This window comes from Rhagoletis pomonella, unplaced genomic scaffold, assembly GCF_013731165.1.
Source record: "Rhagoletis pomonella isolate Grant_MI unplaced genomic scaffold, Rhpom_1.0 Rhpom_scaffold_00005, whole genome shotgun sequence".
Taxonomy (NCBI): Eukaryota; Metazoa; Arthropoda; class Insecta; order Diptera; family Tephritidae; genus Rhagoletis; species Rhagoletis pomonella.
Window position 1 is genome coordinate 36,363,276 of NW_023458559.1, and position 23,814 is coordinate 36,387,089.

Here is a 23,814-nt window from a genome sequence, read left to right on the forward strand (position 1 = left end):
AACGCAATCGACCTTTGCATACTGCTTGACTTTGTACAGCAAAAGTGACTTTCCACCAGAGCCAATGAGCCATATGCAATAATCGGGCAGGTCATAAACTCTAATTTAATGTAGTAACCCAATGGGCAGTTAGCACCGTATGCACTTGTAACTCGATGTTCCGTATAAAGTTAATTGTAATAATGTAATTATTTCAAGCGCGGCGTGCTTTATTCAACTCAACTAGGCCGAAATAACCTAAGCGAATTCAGCGCCAATCAAGAAGAAAATGCATGGATTGAGTTTATAAAGTTCGTTTTAGTTACAACTATTTTTGATTGTTATTCTACGCACAGAAAATTGCTTAAATTACTGAAATTTAACATTTAGTTTTTTGCTGTTTTCAGATGAACCAGCTGTGCAAAGTGTGCGGTGAGCCTGCGGCTGGATTTCATTTTGGCGCATTCACATGTGAAGGTTGCAAGGTAAGAATATTCTAATTGAATAACTTGTGTCAATAAAATCTACATTATAAATACATACCACTGACTATGTGTTTAGAGACTAGACACACTAGAACATTCTGATTCCTTTTCAAAAGACACAGTTTACATCAGACATAAGCTAGTGGTCCCCCTAACAATATGTTAAAAGAAGGAACTTGGCTCAATTTTTTCAGCATAAGCATACTAACCTCGTCGAGTACAATGGGTTTGAAAGCTTATACCACTGAAGGGTCCAAAAACTCATGCATTGCTTCAGATCAAGCAAGGCTTAAGCACCGAATTAAATGCACAAAGGTCGTAGAGTTGACGAAAGTTTAATCACACCAGAGGTTAAATTATGGGTTTTTAGAACCTCCAATCCGGGATAAAATGGTCAGCTGGGGGTTGTTGACACTAACACGGGTTACGGTTGCATTTACGGAGCTGTGCTCCAAGTTACGAGGTAGCCACTTCCCCAATCACTAGCGGTGGGCAGCCCAGAGAGTGTGATTTCAGTGTGCCAGTATGCAGCTGTACAGCCCTGGCATATCTCTAAGCTTGAGTATCAGGAACTTTCAAACCGTGTAGTATATTATCTGCGAATCTAAGGTCAGATAAATTCTTAAGGTGGCTCCATAGGTTGTATATCTATTGCACCTAACTGAAGTAAATATTCGCATAGGATTTGACATATAAAGCGAAAGTAGATTTATGGTCCGGAGCCAGTCGAATCAAAAGAGTACAATCGAAACAAGATTAGGTCGCTGAATCAACAGGCCTTGGTCGCGTAAGACTCTAATTATTCCGGTACGTGAAACCGGTTTACTAGGGACGGGAGTGTTTCATGTGAAAAAAATAGTAGCTTGATAAAGGTTATTCTGCATTTTTCAAGAAAAAAATTATCACTTTCACAATAAACGCGCAGAAGCCTCTTTACTTTATTTGCTAATTGTTTTTCGCTAACCTCTAGAATACACACATAAATATGTACATTCATGTGCATACAAATGATATCACCGTTCAACACTGCATTGAAATTAAACTAATAGTTTAAAGCGCTTTACAATGACTGACCGCAACAATTTCTACAAATTCATCTAATAGACGCTTCATATCGATTTGATTGACCACATTTTGCACGCACAAGTGCAATCAAAACAATCAGTTGAAAAAAAGCAAAGAAGCGAAATCTATAATAATCATCAGAGCAAGTCAGCTATAAATAGAGCAAAGCTATTAAGCCGATTCAGTGCAAAATGGCTTAAAAACAGTGATATGTATGTATGAGTAGTTGCACAATTCAATTGCTTTTCATATTCACCTTATTGCCACTCTACATGCAAGCTTGCGTATATGAGCAAATGATTTTATGCGGCGTTTGGAAGCTCCTGCGATGAGTCGAGCAAATAAACTAACAGTTGGTATTGCCCGCTCTGCATTCATTATGATTTTAATATGTATTTAATTTCTTTCAAAGATGGATGGGTTTCTTTTGTAAATAACAAAATTTATTTTTTTTTTAGAAAAACATATTTTTGCCTTTTCTATTCTTGGCAATTTTGTTATTTATTGATCTATCTGAGGTTAACCCTTTCGGAATCATAAACCATAAGAAGGGGGAAACAAAATAAAATTTCAAAAAACATGGCCCAAATAAACAAAAAGTGGAAATAAAAAAAAAGAAAAACCAATTCCAATATATAAAAATAAATTTTCCGGGAACGACTAAGAGTTCCTGAAGATGACCTCAGATTGAGGTCAAAATATCGATATTAAAAATTAAAGAACTAAAACCTGTGTTTTATGTATTATCTGGGCCTCGAGCTTATAAAATAAAAATTACGTCAGTCTAAATATTTAGGCCGATAAACAAAAACAATTAATTTTTCCTACAAAAAAATATATTTCAGTTCTCAAACTACTTTTTCTGAAATTTTATAAAAATAGTTAAACAAAAATTTGGCAATTTTATAATATTTATCTCCAAAAAAACATTGTTTCTTCAAAAAAATATTGTTTGGTAATTTTGGTAACTTTGGTGATTTAATTACCTCTGCTAAAATATTCTTTTTTTTTCCCTACCAAGTACCTAAAAAACTAATTGAAACGAAAAAAAAATCTCCAAGAAGAAAAATTTTCTCAAAAATAGACTTCTTTTTTAAGAATACATTAACATTTTTATTTTACCAAAAAATAGATTATTTTTACCCAACAAATTATTCCCTTCAAATAACTATTATGATACTTTTTTAATCTTTTGTAATGTTTGTCAAGTTATAACTTTTTTCTTTTTCTTAAAATTTTTGTCAATTCTAAATAAATATAAAAATATTATTTTATCTCAAAATTAATTTATCTTTTCCCAAAAAATACTGAAAGAATGTTTTGCAAAAAAATATGTTTTAATCAAATGCACTTTTTTTAATTTTTGTGAGCATCGATTTTCTCCAGAAATCATAGTTTTCGAATGTATGGTAAGTTTTTGTATCCTAAAAATAACTTTTATGCGCTGGGTTTGGGACCCATCACGTAAAAATCCCCTTCCAATGACAAAATTCGATAATCCTTGTATATGACCCTTCTTTTTTGGAAACGATTTCGACAAACATTTAAAGGACTATAATTCGGATGCATACGCCTACCCAGCTGGTAGACTAATGCTGTCCTCGAAAATAGTAAAGCAGGACAAATCAAATCAGACGTATTACCTTTTGATGCCTTCTAGAGCTGCCCAATAAAGGAGCGACAAATTGGTGTCGGATTTGTCGTAAAGCAGAGGCTTCGTTGCTAAGTACCTACTGTCGTTTACCCCCATTAAAGATCGCCGCGACACAATCCGCATCAAAGCGAAATTCAGTGTGGACAAGGAAGGTTTATTTTGTCCCATCCCAAAAAAACATCCGATGACGTACTAAGGCTGATCGACTTTGCCGTCGCCCAATGCATGGTATTGTGTAGCCCAAGGCTCTAGTCTAAGGACACCCATCAAGCTGCATGTATGTCTCCAGGTGAAAGCATGTCAATCACAATACAGAAGGCACATTTCCAGTATTCTCAACTGAGATCACTATTTTTTTTCAGCGAAAATTCGCAGAGGTCTCTGTACAGGAGCAAATGTGCAACATAAGGAAAGTTTCATATGAAAAGCTACAATAACAGCACGAAGAAATCATATTTTCCCTCGTTTTTAATACCAGCTCACTAGGTATTGCCGCCGGAAGGGTCGGATGTAACGCGACTATTTTTCTTAATAAAAAGGGATGGGAACAATCACACCGCCCTAGTAGCTAATGTTCATAATGAAACCAGCGGAGGGGATGACCCCGAACATACAGTCGATGACGACGGAATCGATGCGCCACCGTCCGACCATGCATATATGTATATATTTTTATGCAGCATAGAACTAAAAAAAAATACATAAACGTAATATTCTTATATATTTTCCTTTAGAACAAAATATGCTTCTTACTCAGTACCTTCCGAAGCTGCTAGCTTTGAGTTTGCTGTTTTCAACTAGTATCAGCTGGCGTTAGGAAGGAAATGAAAAAACTCTACTACTGAGTCAAAACCTAACAACAAAAATCGTACTTAAATATCTTAGAATCATTAAATTATAAATAAAGATTTGACTTCATTTGTTACAATTCATGCTTCAATAAAATAAAAATAAAATATGAGCGGGGTGATCATTCATATGGCTTTACGCCACATATTTGGTTCCGCATACATAACTCATAATTGATGCATTGCACCGTACAAAATTAATGATGATACGTGAATAATGCACAGCAGTGAGATTAAATTAATTGGATTAACAATAAACCACTATGAAAACAAAAAAGCAATAACTAATTCTATCATTTAAAAACCAATGGAAATTAGTGTGGCAAAGTTGATTAAGTGTACCAAAAATGATGGTCATTAATGCGCGTAAAAAAATCAAGCGGTAATTTGTAGGCATGAATTTAAGAAAAAAATACCATACATCAAATGTTACACTAAATTAAGCAGGAAATCATATGGAGTAAGTGTAGTTAATGTACATACATTCATAGGTAAGCTAAGCGCCAGCAAGTTTGTGTCTTGAGTCTTTCGTCATGCGGCATATGGGTATGGTATTTGCAGTGAGTCAGTATGTATGTATGTGCATGCTGATAGCATATTAATAACACTTTAATGATACGGATGCATATACGAACAGCATTGAGCTTGATTTGTTTATGCAATTGATAATTATAGTCCACTGTGAAGGAGTTCGTAGTTAAACAAAAGTGTTAGGCTCCAAAATTGCAGGTGATACGGAGATTTATAAATTGGGTGGCGGAATGGAATTTTTGAAAAATTTTGTTATTAGTTGTGGTACGACAACAATAGAGGCGAGGCAGGGAAAATTAAATTGAATGCTAATTCCACAAAACTAAAAAGAAAGTTATAAAAATTTCAATATGCGTTATTTGGCGGCATTTATCTATGTATAGTGCAAATTCAGCTGAATGAAAAGCTCTTCTATGTACTTTTACGTGATCATTTATTGAATGAAGTCGCATTTCTCATTTAAGTATCAAAAAATAAATCAAGTGAATTGTCATCCATATATTTTTTCCTTTCTTTATATGAGAAAGATATCCTTCTGGAGTTATAATAATATTGTAGTCGTGCTACTAAAGACCGGCCAAGTGTATGGCTTTCATACGCAAGTCTTGCTGTTTTCCATGAAATAAGGTAATCGGAAATAAATGGAGAAGCCGCAATATTGCCCTCATCGTCTTCTACCCATTTATACTACCTAAAGGAAGCTGAAAAGCATCGCCTTCCTTATGAAGGAATCCAGTAAGCTTGTCTATGCTGCAAAGCGAAGTTGTTAATGGCCTGCCTACAAGCCTTTACAAAGTTTAAAGGTGCTATTATAAGAGCCCAAATATAACAATTTCTGCATAAAAAGCCAATCAGAGGATAAGTCTAAAAAACGCCGCTTCAAAGATGTTTATCAGAACGCAGATGGCAACTGGACATCATCTCGCAATGAACTGCAAGGGGTAAATCTTAGTGCACACTTTGCGGAGTATAATGAGGTACCTGAAAATAATATTAATCTCTATCTGCCCGAGGCATCTGAAGAAATTTTAGATGACAAAAAGGTAGATTACCTCATAAGGCCTCTCTAACCTTACAAACCCCCAGGAATGAAAGAAATTTTCTCTGCCCTGGTATTTAGCATTCTGTGCCCATTTCTGCTATTCATCTATATAAAGGGCCTTTCTGAGAATAAATTGCATGCCAAAAGGACTGACCATAGCGAAAGTTGTATTAATTCCAAAGAGAAAAAGTACTCTTATGCAAATCGAAATGACTTTCAACCCATTAGCCTTACCCCTTTTCTTTCTCTGATAGAAAAATTACTCGATATACATATCCGGCAAAAAATTTAAAAAATTGTCTAACTGTCAGCTTGTCTGTGAGAAGCCAAGAAAAAACTTTTCATCAGATTGTAGCAACTTTTGAGCAGGCATTAGCCCTTAGAGAGCTCGCACTGGGCGTTTCCTTAGACTTTGAAGGTACCCTAAATAACGTTATATTAGAGGCGGACGTTATTTTTTTAATTTGCGTGGGCTGGAACCCGACCCACCCACGGAATGTTCTTTCACACATCAATCGCCTATGCCACCTAGCACAAACCATCTTGAAATTTCGGTCTAAGATTTATTTCCTCGCAGGGGATCAAGTAGCTTGGCAGTCATTCTGGACAGAAATGTAACCTGCCGACGCAATATTTAGGAGCACTTTGGAAGTCAAAATTTGCCATATAAACCTGCAAATCAACTGTAGGGAAATGAGATGTGGAAGCCTTACATTTTTCACCGAATATACACAGTGGTTAACGTACCAGTTTGTCCTATGGTATTACAACCTGGTGACCGTACCTGGTTAGTTGGCTAGTTGCTAGAAGCAGCGCTTTTCCTTGCAAATACAGTTCCTTTTAGATGAGTATAAGTGGATAGGCGAGGCAAGTGCCGCTTTCTGTATCCTTTCGCTGTTCCTCTCAAATGCTTTGCTAGCCCTCTGGATCTCCAGCAGTTTCGCTTGGAAGATACTAGTAAAATTCGTTACTTGGAACAAAAGAGACATTTAACATCTCCTACGACGCCTCCGCACCGCAGTCCATTTGGAACCTCCGTAAGTCTGCAATAAGGATTCAGCTAACTAAAACTTCAAAGGGTGGCGTGCAGTAAAATTAAACGCATAGAATGATACGAGGTTTGGACGCCCCGGATATTCGAAAGATCTTCCTGCAAAGTTTAGGTGCCCAGACTATTCGGTATCGGTATTTTTTTCTTTTCGAAATAATCAAAACCAATAAATAAAAGAAAGTTTAATAAAATTTTAAAATGAAAATAAAGGAAAATTAGATCAAAATAAAATCAAAAATTTAAGTAGAAATTCAATCAAAAAACAATAAAATGATACTTAAAATTAAAAACAATATATTTTTATTTGTAGAACAAAATCTAAACATTAAAAAAATATTAAACTAATAAGACAAAAACAATACAAAAAATTCTGAAAATTTAATTAAATAAAAACATATATTTTTCCTTAAAAAAAATAAATTCTAAACACTCTTTTTTAAACAATAAAATCCAAAAATTAAAATAAAAACTAAAAAAGAAAAAAATTAGTTCCTTAAAATTAAATAATATTAAAAAATATTGTTCATTTTAAAAGAACAACTACTAAAAATTAAGAGAAAATTTAATTAGTAAAGAAAAAGTAAATTTGAAAGATTAAATACATAGAATATATTTATAAAAATCAAATAGAATTAAAAACTGTATAATTACCTTTTTAAAACAATGAAAGCTATAAATTAAAAAAAAAATAATAATAATTTATTGAAAAAGAAAAAATTTTAATTAAAAAAATTTAAAAAATTCCGCTGGCTGAGACTCGAACTCGGATCTCTCGAATGGCACACGAGTGCCTTGTTCACTTGACCATTGCGACTATTGGAGTATCGCGAACTAAATGATATACAAGCGCTTTCTCCCAAAATGGATTTTCACCACGTGAATGAGAGAGATTGAGATTACGATAAAGATTGAGATTGAGATTAAGATTAAGATTAAGATTAAGAATAATAAGATTAAGACTAAGATTAAGATTACGATAAGACTAAGATTAGGATTAATATTAGGATCAGGATTAAAATTGAGATTAAGGCCCGAACTCACAGTGCGCAGCTATACCATTGTTAACTTAGACATTAACAAGAGTATAACTATGTATATATATTCGCATTCGTAGAGTTAAATATGCAAACTCATATGGCCTCAAACTATGCGAAACCTAGCCACCTAAGTGGATTCGCTTCAAATTGTGATACACAAGTTCATGTTGTCACACAAAATGAAAGGATTTAAAGTTTTGAGCCGATTTCGTGCGTCATATACATATGCTATGCTATGTGCTGCCACATTGAAAAATAAAGGTTTGGTTTTGTCGCTATTATCCGAAACTGTCTTGTCGCTCTCTTTGTCGCGTCACTATGTTCTTTGCCTTACCGAGCACTTTCAGATGAATCTAACTCTAATCCGGCATCTTCTTGTTCTTACCCGATTACAAACAAAAGAGTTTTATGTAAATTAAACCAATAAGCGCCAATCAAAATACGACTCAATTTTAAGCTTTAAATTTTATAATTCCTTTACATGGTTATATAAACTAAATACGAATTTCAGTTTTCATATTTTTTACCAATAACTTTTTTGCTACTCTCTGTCGCCGCATTAAATTTGCCTGCTGTGCAAATGCAGCCAAATGCAATTTAGCTTGTCACCACATGGTTCTGCGTGATCCAACGCCACTTGCACATATAATCCTAAACATAGCAACTCAGCGTTCCACTATTCCTTCCTAGCTTCCTTCGCTTCCCTCGCCTCCCTCGCCACCCTCACCTACACAACCACTATTTTCTCCGATTAAATTTATTTTTCAGTTCAAATATCTCACGCACATAAAACTTATTGCAGTCACAATCAACTTTTATTGTCGCCCATTTCGTTGTCATGTTGCAATTTGTTAAATGTCACCATCACCATGCTTTGTCGGCGCACCTACTATAAAATTTATTTAATTTAATTAGTCACAAGCTGTGCTAAACGTATGCACTTCTTCTCCTATCCGCTCTTTCTCTAAACATTTTCGGTTTGGGCTTTCCTGCTCCAGCCAGCTTCACTTTAGTGCGCTTTTTATAGGGCGCCAATTCATAAAACTGCACTTGAACTCGCACAACAGCTGGACACTTGTTCCATTGGCTGATTGGCTACTTACTGCTGCGGTTTTTATGCTTACTCAATCAAGTGGCTAAACATTGATGGCAGGAAAACAACTGTATAACAATCACAAAAAAAAAACCAAGTGCATAACTATTATATATATACAAGATCGTTGGCAGTGCGTTAACTTGCATGTACCGCTGTAATGCAATACTCAAATTACCATCTGCATGCAAACTTTAGTGCGTCCCACTGCTTTTATGTGCGATTTTTAAACTGTGAAACAAACAACTCTCACTCGGGTGGTACAAGTAAATTGGATGCCTTAATAAGTGCTTAGAAAGGAAAATTGTATTTAAAGTAATAACAATAAAATCTTATATATTTCGGTTTAGTATTTATTGTTAACAATTAAAAACACTGCGTGTTAGAAAATTTTTATTGACACTTTACACATATTTCCTGTTTGGTACTTAAATTATCGTTTTATTGCTGTGCAGATCTTATGCTCAAATTCCCATAAATTACATTCAGTGTCTGATATGCATACAACTTCATTTTTTGATAACAAAAAAAAACATTTATGGGGTTGCAAATTCAGAAATTTAATTCTGGCTCAAAAAAATATATATATATATTTGTTACTAGCAAATTCCCGGCGTGCTTCGTTGCGCCTTTGAAGCCTTTTTGTGTTGTTATTCTTAGCTTATCTTATAAATTAACTTGAATTAAACAGGTGGCAATCCGCTTCAAAAATATTTTTTCAGCAGTAAACTTTCCTAACCCCTCTTTAGTTTGATACCCGTTTTGTACTATTTCATTTCATCAATATCATCTAATAAAATTCTTTAAGCAGGTAGCAAGCCTCCTCATAAATATTTTCGTCAGTGAATTCTCCTTAACCTCTTTAGTTTGATACCCATATTGCCATTTTTGATTTCTCTTCAATTTATTGAGCCAAATAAAAACGCACACCCATATTCATAGTTTAGTGGTTTATTCAAGATCAAGAATTCATAAAGATAAATATGTAAATATGTGTGTATAAGATATACAGTGTTGCTTCTTTTCGGTTTATTCGTGTTGTAAAATCAGGAGCAGGTCGTGTACCAAATACTTTCAACACAATTTAATTAAATAAAAATTTTCAAGCAGGTGACAACCTTCGGCACAAATATTTCGGCAGTCAACTTTTCTTAACCTCTTTAGTTTGCTACCCACATTTCAAGATTTGATATCTCTTATCAATTAAATTAAATACAAGTTTTGAAACAGGTGGCAACCATCCACAAATTTTTTCGGCTGTACACCTTCTTAAACTTTTTTCTTTTGTCAGCCTTATTGCAATATTTACTTTACATTAATTTACTTAAACGGAAATTCTCAAACGTGTGGCATATCGCTAACTTGTTTCTTCTATATTTTAAGTACGACCTCAAGTAATACATCGGTGAAAACTGCATTCAATTCTATGCATTAGTCCTGGAGTGATGCGCAGACAACATACAGGTAGACAGAAAGAAAAAAAAACGAAAAATTTTTGATTTTGGCTAAAGATTCATATTAATATCTCTTTAATAATTAGTTTTATTAAATGTATAGATTGTAAAAAACTGCCTGCCTTTTGTGTAAGTAGTGATAAGTAAGATGCTTTTTTATTTAGTTTTTCTTAACATGGTATTTAAGTTGGAAAGTGTCCTCCAGTTATTTTCAAATGAAAAGTATGATGCGGTCAGTTTAGGTGATTTAGTATACACCCGTAGTCAGATATGCCTCTCGCACGATCTACCGTCGTGAAGGCAGAGCTAAAGTGCGCGCCTACAATTGCGTTAAACTGGCAAATTTCTTATTTGTAACGATGAAGTTATTAATAAACCTTCAGGTGGTACTTACGCGAGTGGTGACCCCTTCCCCCCCCCCCTTACCACCCACACTTGCGTTACAACTATGTCTCAAATCTCCTCCAGAGTGGTTGTGCCACTTCAACCGTCTTTAGTTAAAGTCAAAGTCATAGCTGAACCATCCGCACCACCTAGCCGGTAAGTTTATTGTGGAGTATTTCATTCCAGCCTGTTTTCCTTTGTTATCAGTTGACAGTCGACTACTGTCTAGCAATCAACTTATCTATATGAAGTACAAGTCCACAAAGACCGCGCTGGCCTGCCTGCTAATCTTTACTAAAAGTCCTATAGTTACAAGGACTAATGTCTCGTAGTCTTTGAAGATATTGATGGAGCTTTTAACAACATAAATTCAGAGCTAATATCAAAGGCCTTGAGGCAACTGAAGGATGAATTGATGCAAAGAGCTCTTCACGATGTACCAATATGGTCTATTCGTTGTGGCCTCTTCATCAATTCGGAGAAAACGCAACTTGTTCTCTTACCAGAAGAACTAGACAATGCTCCTGACTCCGTTAGAACTAAACTGGCTACTTCTAAGCTTTTCAAATAAAGCGAAATTCTTAAGCGTCATTCTCGACAGAAACTGAGCTCTATATTCTTGCAAAGTGGCCATCAGTGAAAAACGGGGGTTGAGCCCAAGCATATGCCGCTGGATTTATTTAGCGGTGGTCAGACCGATTCTCTGTAATGAAATCCTAACACGGTGCCCTTAATCTTAATCTACTCAGCATAGTATATAGGATTAGTATGATCTGAACCCAAATTATGCTCCAAATGTCCCTTTAGATCTTTTGTCACTTGATCTATTGGGTCAGCAGACTACATATCTTGCTGCACTTGGGTTAACAGAGACAGGACAATGGAAAGCAGGACTGTAGGGTCACTATTGCATTCTGGAAAGTATATATTTTTTTCTATTGTGTTGAAACTCTTATTCCAGGCAAACACTTCTTCATGAAAATTCCAAGCAGGGTAGAATGGGTAGAAAGCTACTATATTCCACACAGTGGTTCAAGAATGAACGCAGCTTTAACCTGAGCCGCTAATTTCAACTACCGTACTACTGTTGTGTATTCCGGGCTGAGGTCTCAGCTATAATCGAGGCTATAAACGAACTTCGTACTGCTCTAAATTATAAAGAGTTTTCATATTTAGTGATAGCCAGGGAGAAAACAAAGCTGTGAGTTGCACTACAATTAAATCAAAAATTGTGCTAAACTGCCGCCGATCTCTGCAGAAGATGCTTATCCATCTAGAATAGACTAAACCTCATTTGGGTTACCGGTCATAGGAATATAGAGGTTACCTCTGTGGCAGGCGAGCTTGGGAATTTGTAAGCAAAGTTGCCTAGGAGGGATCGACAAAGGTGTCGAAGCTTATATTCTCTGAAGAGGTAAGATATACCTTACACTGCATTATACGTAAGCATCGTTACTGCAGAAGATACAAAAACTATGAGGAGGTTCTCTCTCAAACTGTGCAGCTTTATCAAGAAGTAGATTGTGCTTTCTCGGATCTCCTTTCCTTATTGGCCTTGATAATTAGAGTCTGCATAGTACTTAAATGGCGTACATTATTATAGTTTCGAACGTTTTGATTGCCAAATCATTTTTCGGTTGCATTGTAAGATTTTTTTTTTTGACTTGGTCTAATATACCCATAAGTAGGTATAAGTCTTTGGGTTCAAGTTGAACCAATTTTTTTTTGCCTATTTTCGAAAAATACCAGAAGGCTTTTTTTAGCGAAAAATCAGTGCACGTTGTAATTACAAAAACTTTGAATTAATTGAGTTACTAATATCTTCCCAAGCTGCACACCTGCATTAAACCACCATAAAATTCATTTATTTTCACAAAATATGTTTTCGTATCTAAGCTCCTAATCTTCGAAAATAATTTAGAATGCAAATGTCACTATTATGACATTTTAATAACGTCTTTTGCGGTGCTGGAAAACTAACCAAATTAAGCTACTGTATTGTTGGAAGACAACACAAACAGCCACACATGTATACAAAGTAGCACTCAAAAGCAAAACAAACAATATAAATATCTTACGAGTATAATCATTAAAAAAATGCTAAAGTCAACCAGCAGCTCGGTAGCAAACTGAAATACCCAAGCAAAGTGGTGGGTAGTGCATTAACGCCAATGGCTGTGGCACGACATGCATACCTTCGCTTATACTATGGCAATAAGAAACAATAAGAATACCGCGAAGAAGCCTCGAATAGCGAAGCTTTATACAAATAAAACGAAAAACAAGCTGAGCATCGCTAATCAGTTAAACAAAGGTGTGCTACCAAAGAGTTGCTGCTGATGAGCAATTGAGCAGTTGAACAGTTGAACAGCTGGTGTTTGGTGAAAAAGTCAAGGTCGTCAAAGAAACAAGCAAACAGCCAGCGCGCATTAATGACACAAAGCAGCTGGCTAGCAGCAACAATAATAAAAACAACTACAAGCTACTTCAATGCTCAGCACATTTTTTGTCGCTTCTCTTTCCATTTATTATTATTTTGTTCTTGTGCTAGTACAACTTTGTTATGCAGATGCCAGTATGGCAAACAAAAGCAGCATTAAAAACCTGAGCAATATCATTACCGTGACAAAAGGAAAAAACAAAAGAGTAGAAAAAACATACTTAAATGATATAACAATATGCAGAGGATGCTGTAGCTGTAGCGGTTGCTTGTAGTTGCTGTTGCGCTTCTTATTCGCCATTATTGTTATGGCATTAGAAATCATTAATTTTCATTAAACATGCAAACTTACTGCATATAAGTACAAGTGTGCGCATGGCCATGTATGTACATTAGGGTGGTCGAAAAAAGAAAGAGGAAATTTTAATGCTACTACCCCCTAGGACTGTCCTATACCGAAAAAATATACTCCTTTTTCTTTATTCTGAAAACAAAAAATATTTATTGGGGGGGGAAAACACAATTTTCCTTAGAAATGGTATAGAAATCTTGAAAATCAAAATTTTTTGATCCGAAACATTCATTTCTCTTCAGGAAACTTCTAATGATAATACACGCTTGTTTATTTAAACTTTTGTTTAATAGTAACTATTTTGTATAAATTTAATTTATATTTAATTAATAATTTTTATAATTTTTTTTGTTTAGCATTAAAAATTGTAAAATAAACAATTAGCTTTTGTTATTGGAAGTCTCTTGAGGAGAAACGTGGTTTTCCGATCGCAAAATATTCATTTTTTAGCATTTCTACGAAATTTTTTTCCGTTTAAAATACATGGAAAACTCTGAGCACTTTGAGCGACCTCTAAATTCTTTTTGATAAAAAAAAAACAAAAAACAAGGAGTTAATTTTTTTAAGAGCCAATTTTACGTTTTTTTTACCACCCTTATATACACACATAAATACCTATACTTTATGCATCAAACAATTATTCATGTGGGCGATATAAAAAAAATCATAATCAAAAAATTATGGCGGCATTAAGATGAACAAAGCCGAATTAAAGTCATAGAAGTAATACAAGTGTATATGAATTAAAATTGTTGGATCCCAAAAGCGTTTTTATTATTATTAGTTTTTTGTGATTAAAAGTAATTTTACAACAAAATGTTATTTCTGGCCATTTTTTAGAGATTCAAGCACACCTGCTGCAAGTTCAGCACACATAACTAGCAATCTGTGATTAATTTAGATGCAAAGTCATAGCCAAAGGAAGGAATTCATTGGTTTTGAGGTATTGAAATCTTCATTTAATTTATACTTTTAGATTGAATCGCATCCAATATGAGTAGCCAGGATATTAAGAACCTTGTAACAGGAAGTAGGCTGGAGGTGGGGAGTCGGGGTTCGGAGTTCGGGGAGCAGACCAACTTTTCCATATATCTTTAACAAAAATGCATAAAATTTTTAAACTTTTTAATCGACTTAAAAAAAAATAAAAAATTGGTAGCAGTTTTATAGCCCACTGGTTTTGCCTCACCCGCTTGGCTGAGTGTATGAAACTTCTGTGTGTTAAAAATAATAATCCCAACGGTTTTACGCTGCATTCCAGCCCATCCGCATGAGGGGCGTAGACCGCATGTCACACGAAACCAATTTTTCAAATTAAAAGTAATTTATTTAAATAAATATCGACATTTTTAAACACAGCTAAACACATAGGAGATATTCACATTTTCTCTTCTTAATCCTCTTCAAAATATTTATAAACCGAAACCATCTTAAATCTCTTTCCTCTGTCACCCATATTTCGAAACCTAATTCCCTTATTCCAAGTTGAACCCGCCTACATGTAGTTTAAAAATAAAGAATTTTCAAAAACATCTTGATTGATACCCATATTTATTAAGATATTAAATTATTTGAATTGAATTGAACTTTTAAATAGGTGGCAACGCTTTCACACCTTCAAATATCCTAACGGTAAAAATAAAATATTTCTTATTAATTTCTCGTGTGACACCCATATTTTAATACCTATTTCATTTAACTTGAGTATAATTAAATTAAATCCGCCTTTCAAACAGGTGGTAACCCTGCTCAAAATATCAAACTACAGCAACCTTCTTAAACCTCTTTCGACTGACACGTAAGTTATAATACATATTTCAATTACATAATTCGTTTAGTTAAAGTAGGATTTAGTTTTTTAGACAGGTGGAAACCTTCCTGTATATTGTAGTAATTCATTCAACATTATTTATTTTAATTCTAAACAGCTGACCACTCTTTTCTTGTTCTAACTTAGATTTAAACTTTCTCTTCGCCGAGATGAACACGATCGATGATAAACTTCAAGAAACGTAATTTTATATATGTGTAGGATTTAATCGAATTTAAATTTTCAAGCAGGTGGCAACATTCTTTTAAATATTTTGGAAAGTGCGCTCTCTTAAATCTTTTTCTTCCTTTGACACCCATATTGTAATATTTTTTATTCAATCAAGTTAATATAATTTGCCTTTTCAAACAGGTGGCAACCCTCTTCAAAAATTATTATTTTTTTAATGAACTGCTTTAAATTATTTGGCATTTTACAGCCGTATTGCGATGTTTTGTCAATCCTATTAATTATATTTAATTAAAGTTTTCAAACTTTTAAAATAGACACCTAAATATTTAATTATTGCAAAGAAAGGGGAGGGTACCACACCGCATGCAAGTGCTTCTGCTAAAGGTGCTTTGCTGTGGAGTCCCTTACAGCTAAAAACTCGGCACCGAGATTAGCAAAAATATGAACGATAAAATTAAGTCTGAAAATAACGCATTCAAAAAACCATGATATATTTTTATAAAAAATAAAAAATCATAAATATTAAAAAATTAAAAAATTTCTTTATATTTTCCGTGTATTATCTTATCTTGTAAGCATTGGTTAACGTCTTTAAATGGTTTACGCAACCTAAATTACCGCGTTTTGTAATATGTACAACATTTTCTGTTCCGTAATTACAATTACCATTACTCCATGCATAATTGGCTCAACCAACATTAAACGGGAATTAATTGTGCGCGCATACGTACTTTTGTATTTAAATGCATTCAACGAAACGAAAAATGCGTAAGTGTGTAATTAGTTCAACGCCAAATAAAAGCCACACTTAAAAGATCATCAGCCTTGCTGACCAAATGAACCAGAAAGAGGAATAAATTTCTTGTACTCGCACACTTTACACTAATGTACAGCATTAACTTACAAAAAATTAAGCAAAACAACTAACAACAACAATAGAAAATATCGTATGTGTAAGAGTAATGGTAGCCTATTCGCTATTTGATATTTTTATTTTATACTTTGTAATGGCATTTGTGTGCGGCTGCGTCTATATCTGCGAAAATCAACAATCTGCGTTACACTACTAAATACTACTTGCATACACCTGTGCATATACACACATATGTGTGCGTATCCAAATGTGCCCCATTTTCTTGGTTTTTGCTCACATTAACTCCATTTGAGTGAGAATTAATAGTTGGCTGGAAAGCATAAAGTTAGCTCTTGGTTCATTCATAAGTATGTACATACATGAATATGTAGACATTTATACGAAAGTATATAATTTTCAAGTCAAGCCCGTGTTGAAAGGTGTTAATTAATTCGCTATTAGCGTAAAAGCCAACAATAAAACTATTGTATCGGCTGGTTTATATTCATATACTTATTTGTAGAATAGACAAAGCCAGATTTGAAATGTTTCTGCTGCATGAAAGGCTTTAGTTCTGTTGGTATTCGTGTGAAGTTCGCAGCTTAAATCTTTTGTTAGGCTCAGCTAGCAAGCCGCTATTTTACTCGTCTTTACTTGTTCACGTGTTGAAGCGCCGTAAGTTAGATTAGAATTAGCTGTAGGTTTGTAGAAACTGGAACAAAATTCCAGCAACTGCATGCGGCACAACCTGTGACCACTGGTTCTTGTATACTTTTTCCATACAATCCTATTCTGATCTTCAAATTATTCAATTAGCTCTTTAGTTTTTAAAATATTTGGAGTTTAAAGTGTCTAAAAACGGATTTTTGGTATTTTTTAATAGTATAAAATTAAATCCGAAATATTGGCCTTCAAAGCTGAAGGATTGCTTTCCTTAGGATACGTTCACAAAGAAAGCCGAGCAACGCCAAGCGAAGCTCCAGGTATGTGGGCACATTTAAGGAGGTGGAGCGGAGCTTTCCTGAATTTCTCGGACGCATAGATGCCATATATCTTATCTTTTATAAAAAGGAGCCAAATTATTTACTTAGTATGTTTCAACAAATTTGTTGCGAAATTCGCTTTTATTTAAATATTTTGCTTCTTTATTACAGCAGCATCATAAATAAAACAAAACTTAAATAGCAAATTTAAAATCAAAAACTGCTTAGCTTTTAGCTCCAAAGATCTTCTGAAAAGGCTTTCTGTATGAAAACTTGCATATATCTACAACAATTTGATAGCTTCGGTCCGCTCCGCTCGGAATGACTCCGCTCAGTTCTGCTCAGCTTCCTGTGTGAACGCACGCTTAGATACAAGAATTCAGAGCTTGTGTCCTTTTGAATTTAATTCAATTAAATTTTGTATTCACTCTCTTTTAGGAGATCAACTTAGCTGTCAAATATTTTGAAAATTTATGAGTAAATTAATTGTATTGAAATGTTGCGCTTTTTGGTCGAACACTTCATTATTTTCAGAATACTACTTTCTATGTTAAACAGCAAAATGCAATTCAACGCAATAAAAAACAATTTTTCGTCTACCATTATTTCTCAATATTGCGGTAGATAATGAAATAAATGTTTGGCATTCAGATTTTTTCTAACATTTTGACCGGGCTTCTCCTCCAATATGTGACGTGTTACTTAATTCAATAAAACAAATGGATGGACCTACAATTTAGCGACGCCTCCCAATGATAAATGGTTTTATGACAAGCTTTTGCATGCCAGGAGTACACACGGATGTTTGTCATTGACTGCCGAAAGGAGACTGCTTTTAAAAACAAACTTTTTATATTTTTAGTGGTTTCTCCGACCAAATATCGATCCATGCTCCCGCCGAGTTGTAGTATGCACCTCTTACCTATATCAATCCTTTTTAATTTTTTTAAAACACTCCAACATTGGACAGCCACTTTCGACGAAGTGTGGCTGCATTTGAGAGATCTAATCGCTGCTTTCCCGTCAGAATGAATTATAACGGGCTGCGGAGAAGTTGCGGCGCGATTAATCCATAGGGCGGCCTCCCTTATAGCTGAAAAACTCTACTGTGATCAGGCTGCCACATTCTGAGGTTTAGTGAGATGTCTTCATATTAAATGCCGCTACCAAACTTGTTTTCAAGCTTTGACCGAACCGTAGAAATGGCAGTAGACCCTGAATCTAAAAGCTTAAACAGACGGCAACGTGGATCCGGGCCAACTCGTTAATTCGGAATTATCTCGGGAATTAACTGCAGTTGATCCGGACGAAGTCCTGGAGCTAATTCCCAAACTTAAGTCGGAAAAAGCGAATATTCGATGACAACACTGACGAAAACTTAGAGAGCGTAGAATACAGAGAAAGTACAAAACTAGCATGGTTCATCGGTAATGCAGTCACCATACTAGTTCGTTAAATTACAATTGAATAAGAACTTATTTGAATTAATACGGTGACTGCATTACCGACGACAAGGTGAATTCCCACTAGGGTGGTCCAAAAATGCACGTGAAAAAGTATAGTCGCAATTTTTATGCTCTCACCCCCTACGATTGTTCTATACCGAAAAAAATAGACCCGTATTTTTTTTTTTTTTTTAAATCAAAAAATATTTAGAGGTCGCTCAATGCACCCAAAGTTTTCCGTGTATTTTATATGGGGAAAAACAACTTTTCGTAGAAATGGTATAAAATAGTCAAAAATCAATATTTTTCTACCAGCAAACTCAGTTTATCTGCTGGAGATTCCCAATAATAATACCCAATTGTTTATTTAACCATTTTTTCAACACGTCAATAATTTACAGATCCGCCAAAAACCTACAAAAACCCCAAAAAAATGCAATGAGGCGACCAATAAAAAATCGTTAGTATTAAAAAATGGTTAAATAAATATTTGGGTATTATTACTGAAAGCCTCCTGAAGAGAACCAGGGTTTTCCTATCGAAAAATATTGGTTTTCAAGACCATTTCTACGAAAAATTTAATTTTTCCCATATAAAAATATATGGAAAACTTTTTAGTTTTTGGCGATATAGAACAATCCAAGGGGGTGAGAGCATTACAATTCTGACTTTACTGTTTTTGGACCACTCTAATATCCACGCCAAAAAATTTTGCTTTTTCTTTGTGTTCTACGCTTCCTGAGCAAACAAATACGCAAACAAAGCAGCCAACTACTTCATCCGCGGTAGCCGAGTGGTGAGGGCTGCGTACTACAAGCTTGCACGTCCCAGGTTCCATTCTCGGTTGGAGAGATTGCCAAAAAATTTTGTTTTTATTGTTACTTAATTTTTTTTTTTATATATTAAATTTTTCTTATTTTAGTTTCGTTTGTTTTATTGTATTTAACTTTTTTATTATTAGTTAAACTAAATGAATTTAATTTTACAAAAAAAGTCAAAAACAACTTTGAAATAATATAGTAGTTATAATTGAATGGATAAAAAAAATTAAATGAATATTCTACTGGCCATGGGATTCGAACCTATTACCTCGCGGCTCGTAAATCCGCATTACTGCAGTCTGTCAAGGCACAATTTTGATCAGATCAATTGCGGCGTTAATCCGGATCAAAATATTAGGTAAACCAGCTCATTCAAGATTGCTGAAATGGTGGCCGAACATAAGGTCCCTTCGTGTGTGAGCTGAATTTAATCTGTTTGTGCAGCAGGTGTCTTGATGTCTATCGCAAAGTTCGGTCGCCTATTGGTGAGCATACGCTGCTTTAGTGAGCTCCTAAACCGAGTTAGTTAAGACCATCAAAGCGCAGGAACTTGAGATTAAACTACGATAGCTAATATAAAAAATTGTATTTGACATTTAGGAAAAGCACTTATAAAAAAATTAATATAAATCGCCCTTGAAAACATTAAAAAAATTATGATTTCATATATTTACATATTTCGTACTTCTATAAGCAATAACCCAGTAGAACTTGGGAGCATCGTACGATTGCTCGGTGAGTACTCCCTTGGGAGTATACGAATACTCCCCATTGCTCCCTATGCTTCTGTGTATAAGCATGTAATTTTGTATACTCCCTTTAACATTGGATGTCCTAGGAGGGGGAGTAATCCCTTTTACCTCCTAAACAAGCAATCGGGGAGCACACACAGAATTATCATCCCACAAACCTCCTAATGGAGCAATACGGGAGTACTCCCTTAGTTACCTCCCAGAAACCTCCCAAAAAGACAACAAGGGAGTGCACATAGAAAACATCCCACATTCCTCCCTAACGAGTAGTAAGGGAGTACTCCCATAAGAGTCATCCCGGAAGGCTCCTGTACGAGTAATAAAAGAACGTCTCTATACTCCCGAATTCCTCCTCATGGAGTAATGGAAGACTACTCCCACATTGCTCCATAACGAGCATTTTACATAAGCTAAAAAGATTTTGCTTTTTACGCAATTCATTTATTTAATTTTTTAATCATATACATATATACATACTTATGCACATAAATACAAGATTTAAGCTGATTATTACAAAAACAGAAAGAAACATAAATAATTATTATTACAATATTAACTAAAATTAGAAAACGGATATCGAACAGTAATGACAAACTCAAACATTATACATACATACATATATACTTTTATACAATCCACAAGATAAGTGTGGCGAGGATGATTTCCTGGAAAAGTTATTTAACTTGTATTCACCCGGGAGTGGCCCAAACTATTCACGCCTTGAAAAACTTCCGGCTGTACCCAGTAAGTTTTCTGGGCGGGGCAAGATTGCAACGCTAGAACGTAGACGCCTTAATTGCTGGCCCCGTAATCTGAAATATATTTTGAGTTAAATAATACAATCATTTATAAGTTTAAACAAATGCTATCATACATACCAGCGGCTCTAAGGATTTGCTCTCCAATTAATTTCATTGTTTCCTGATTTAAGTTTTTCAATTAGAAATACATATGTATGTATATAAGTATGAATGTACACATCAGTTATCTGTTTTGCTTTCTTCATACATTTTCCAAAAACACAAAATTATGTTGAAGAAGGTGCGTATAGCTCTCCTATCAATTAAAAAGAATACTCCTGGATTGCTCGCTTAGGAAACATCGATTTTTGCTCCTAAGCGAGTAATAACGGAGTACAAAACCAACAAATCTCGCTTATACCTCCGAAATCATGTATCCCGGAGGATACTTTTATTGCTCACTTGGGAGATCTCCCATTATACTCCTAAGTGAGTAATACAGGAGTGCAAAACCGACTAATCTCGCTTATTGCTCCCAAATCATGCCTCAGGGAGCATTCTTTAATTGCTAGCTTAGGAGATGTCCCTATTGACTCCTAAACGAGTAATAAGGGAGTAAAAAGTCCACAAATCTCTCTTATTGATCCGAAATCAGGTCAAGGGGAGTACTCTTTTATTCCTCACTTAGGGAGATCTCCATTCAAGTTCTAGTGGGAAAAGACCATTTTCTTAGTGAACTATTTATTCATTTCTTCTACCCTTTCTTTGCTCTCGTTTCAGTCCTTCTTCGGTCGTACGTATAACAACATTTCCGCTATCGCTGGTTGCAAAAACAATGGTGATTGCGTTATCAATAAGAAAAATCGCACTGCTTGCAAAGCGTGTCGCCTGCGCAAGTGTCTGCTGGTAGGCATGTCGAAGAGCGGATCACGCTATGGCCGCCGCTCCAATTGGTTTAAAATACACTGTTTGCTGCAAGAACAACAAAGCGTACCAGGCAATGGCCCAGGCGGAGGCGGTGGCGGTGGCGGCGGCGGAAATGGAAATGGTGGCAGTGGCGGCATGGGTGACAATAATACCAGCAGAGCCAGCTTCGAACAACTTGCGCGACTGCATCAGTTACAAGCGCGACAAACATACCAAGACAAAACTAATCCCTGCATAAAATCAGCCAGCATATCACCGACAGCTTTGGCGCTCAGTGCTGCTGCAGCCGCCGCAGTCGCCGCCAACAGCCGAGGCTCACCGCAACCACCAACGCAACATGCGCTACTAAGCAGCGCGGCGAAATTTCTCAACGGCGTTGCGGACAGTGGGCGAAATCACCAGAATCATCATCAACAGCACCACCACCACCAGCAGCATGGCCTGCAACATGGCTTGCAACATCAACTTCATCAACACCACCATCACTTACCCGCTTTCAGTTATGGCAAAGCGGAAACGCGACTCAGCGACACACCCAGCGACTCGGGCGCCTCTTCCGCAGGCGATGCGGTAGATGACGCGCGCAGCAGTGTTTCAGGTCGTCAAGAGCGCAACTGCAGTTCAGCACAACATCTTGCCTCTACAGCTTATGACGAATTGGAAGCGGCTGAGGCGCGAGAGCGACGCCACCAGCAGCTGCTACAAATCTATCGCTCGCACTCAGAGCCACTGCGCAGCGCTTTTCCGCATTTCGCCTTGCCGCCACACATATCGCCACTAGGTGCACCGCCAATTACATCACTCTCCTCCGGTAGTCCGCCAGCGCATCTCATGCCAGCTGCGCTGAAGGAAGAAATCAAACGTGTCAGCGAAGCTGCTGCAGCGGCGGCGGCTGCGGCAGCAGCAGCAGCAACATCAATTGGTTGCATTGCTGCAAATACGCAAGAAGAGCCCATCGACTTGTCATTGAAGGGGCGCGAATTGGAAAAACAGTTGGCGGCAGCGGCGGCGGTGGCGGCGACGGCGCGCGAAAGCTTCGCCGAAAGCATTACGGATGGTGGAAAAAATTCACTGAAATCTACGACGCCGCCACACTCGACCGCCTCACCGTCTACACTGAGCAGCAGTGAGGCTACAGCGCTCGCGCATGCTGTGATACACAAGCCAATGCCGTTGGATCTGACGTTGGTACGCTCACAGACGCTAACGGGATGAGGGGGAGGGCATGAAGGGAGTTTATGTTTATGCTTAAATTTGGATTTTGTTTCATATTTCGACGATCTAATACAAATATATGTACATAAATACTTGTATATGTATAGGTATTTTCAGCAGCTTAGTTAATTTTTTTGTAAATATACATACATACATACATATATATATCCAGTTGGCCAAGTCACACCTGAGAATTCCCTTGTGCCATAGTAAATAGCCCTAGTGAATTAAATATGGAAAATTTGGTGCCAAAATATGTACAAAAAATGGAGAAATAAAACTTTTATTAGCAAAATCGATTTCGTTTTCAATGAAGAAAAAAATAATAAGAACCTTCAGAAAAAAAATCTACTCGTCCACGAAATTCCCAACCTGCAACACAAACGTTCCCCACTTTCAAGACTATTGGTAAATATAAACAATGAATTAAAAATTAAATTTAAAGAAAAAATTTTAATTTTCAAATAAAAATACGTTCAGTATAAACCTGTAAGAAATGATAAAAATATCTTTAAAAAAAAATTATACAAAAATTTAGTAGCTAAAATTCTAATAAAAAATATTTTTTTTAATTCGCAATGTACTTATGCTTTCTTAAATCGGAAAAACAATTTTTATATAAAAATTCAACAAAACCGAAATATCAAACAATTTTTGTGAA

General features: G+C 35.7%; 1 protein-coding gene across 1 annotated transcript; it reads left to right on the forward strand.

The window, feature by feature from the left end:
- Nucleotides 1–386: 386 nt before the first annotated feature.
- On the forward strand, nucleotides 387–23,153 carry LOC118739873 (protein embryonic gonad-like). The gene is made up of 2 exons (XM_036471368.1): nucleotides 387–464; nucleotides 21,792–23,153. The coding sequence occupies exons 1-2, from the start codon at nucleotides 387–389 to the stop codon at nucleotides 23,151–23,153; spliced, it is 1,440 nt and encodes a 479-aa protein (XP_036327261.1).
- Nucleotides 23,154–23,814: the final 661 nt, after the last annotated feature.

Excerpts from the sequence above, each read along its gene's own strand:
- LOC118739873 (XM_036471368.1), top strand. The coding sequence starts at position 387 with ATGAACCAGCTGTGCAAAGTGTGCGGTGAGCCTGCGGCTGGATTTCAT. Across the intron at positions 465-21,791 it reads TCACATGTGAAGGTTGCAAG|TCCTTCTTCGGTCGTACGTA; the intron begins GTAAGAATATTC and ends CTCTCGTTTCAG.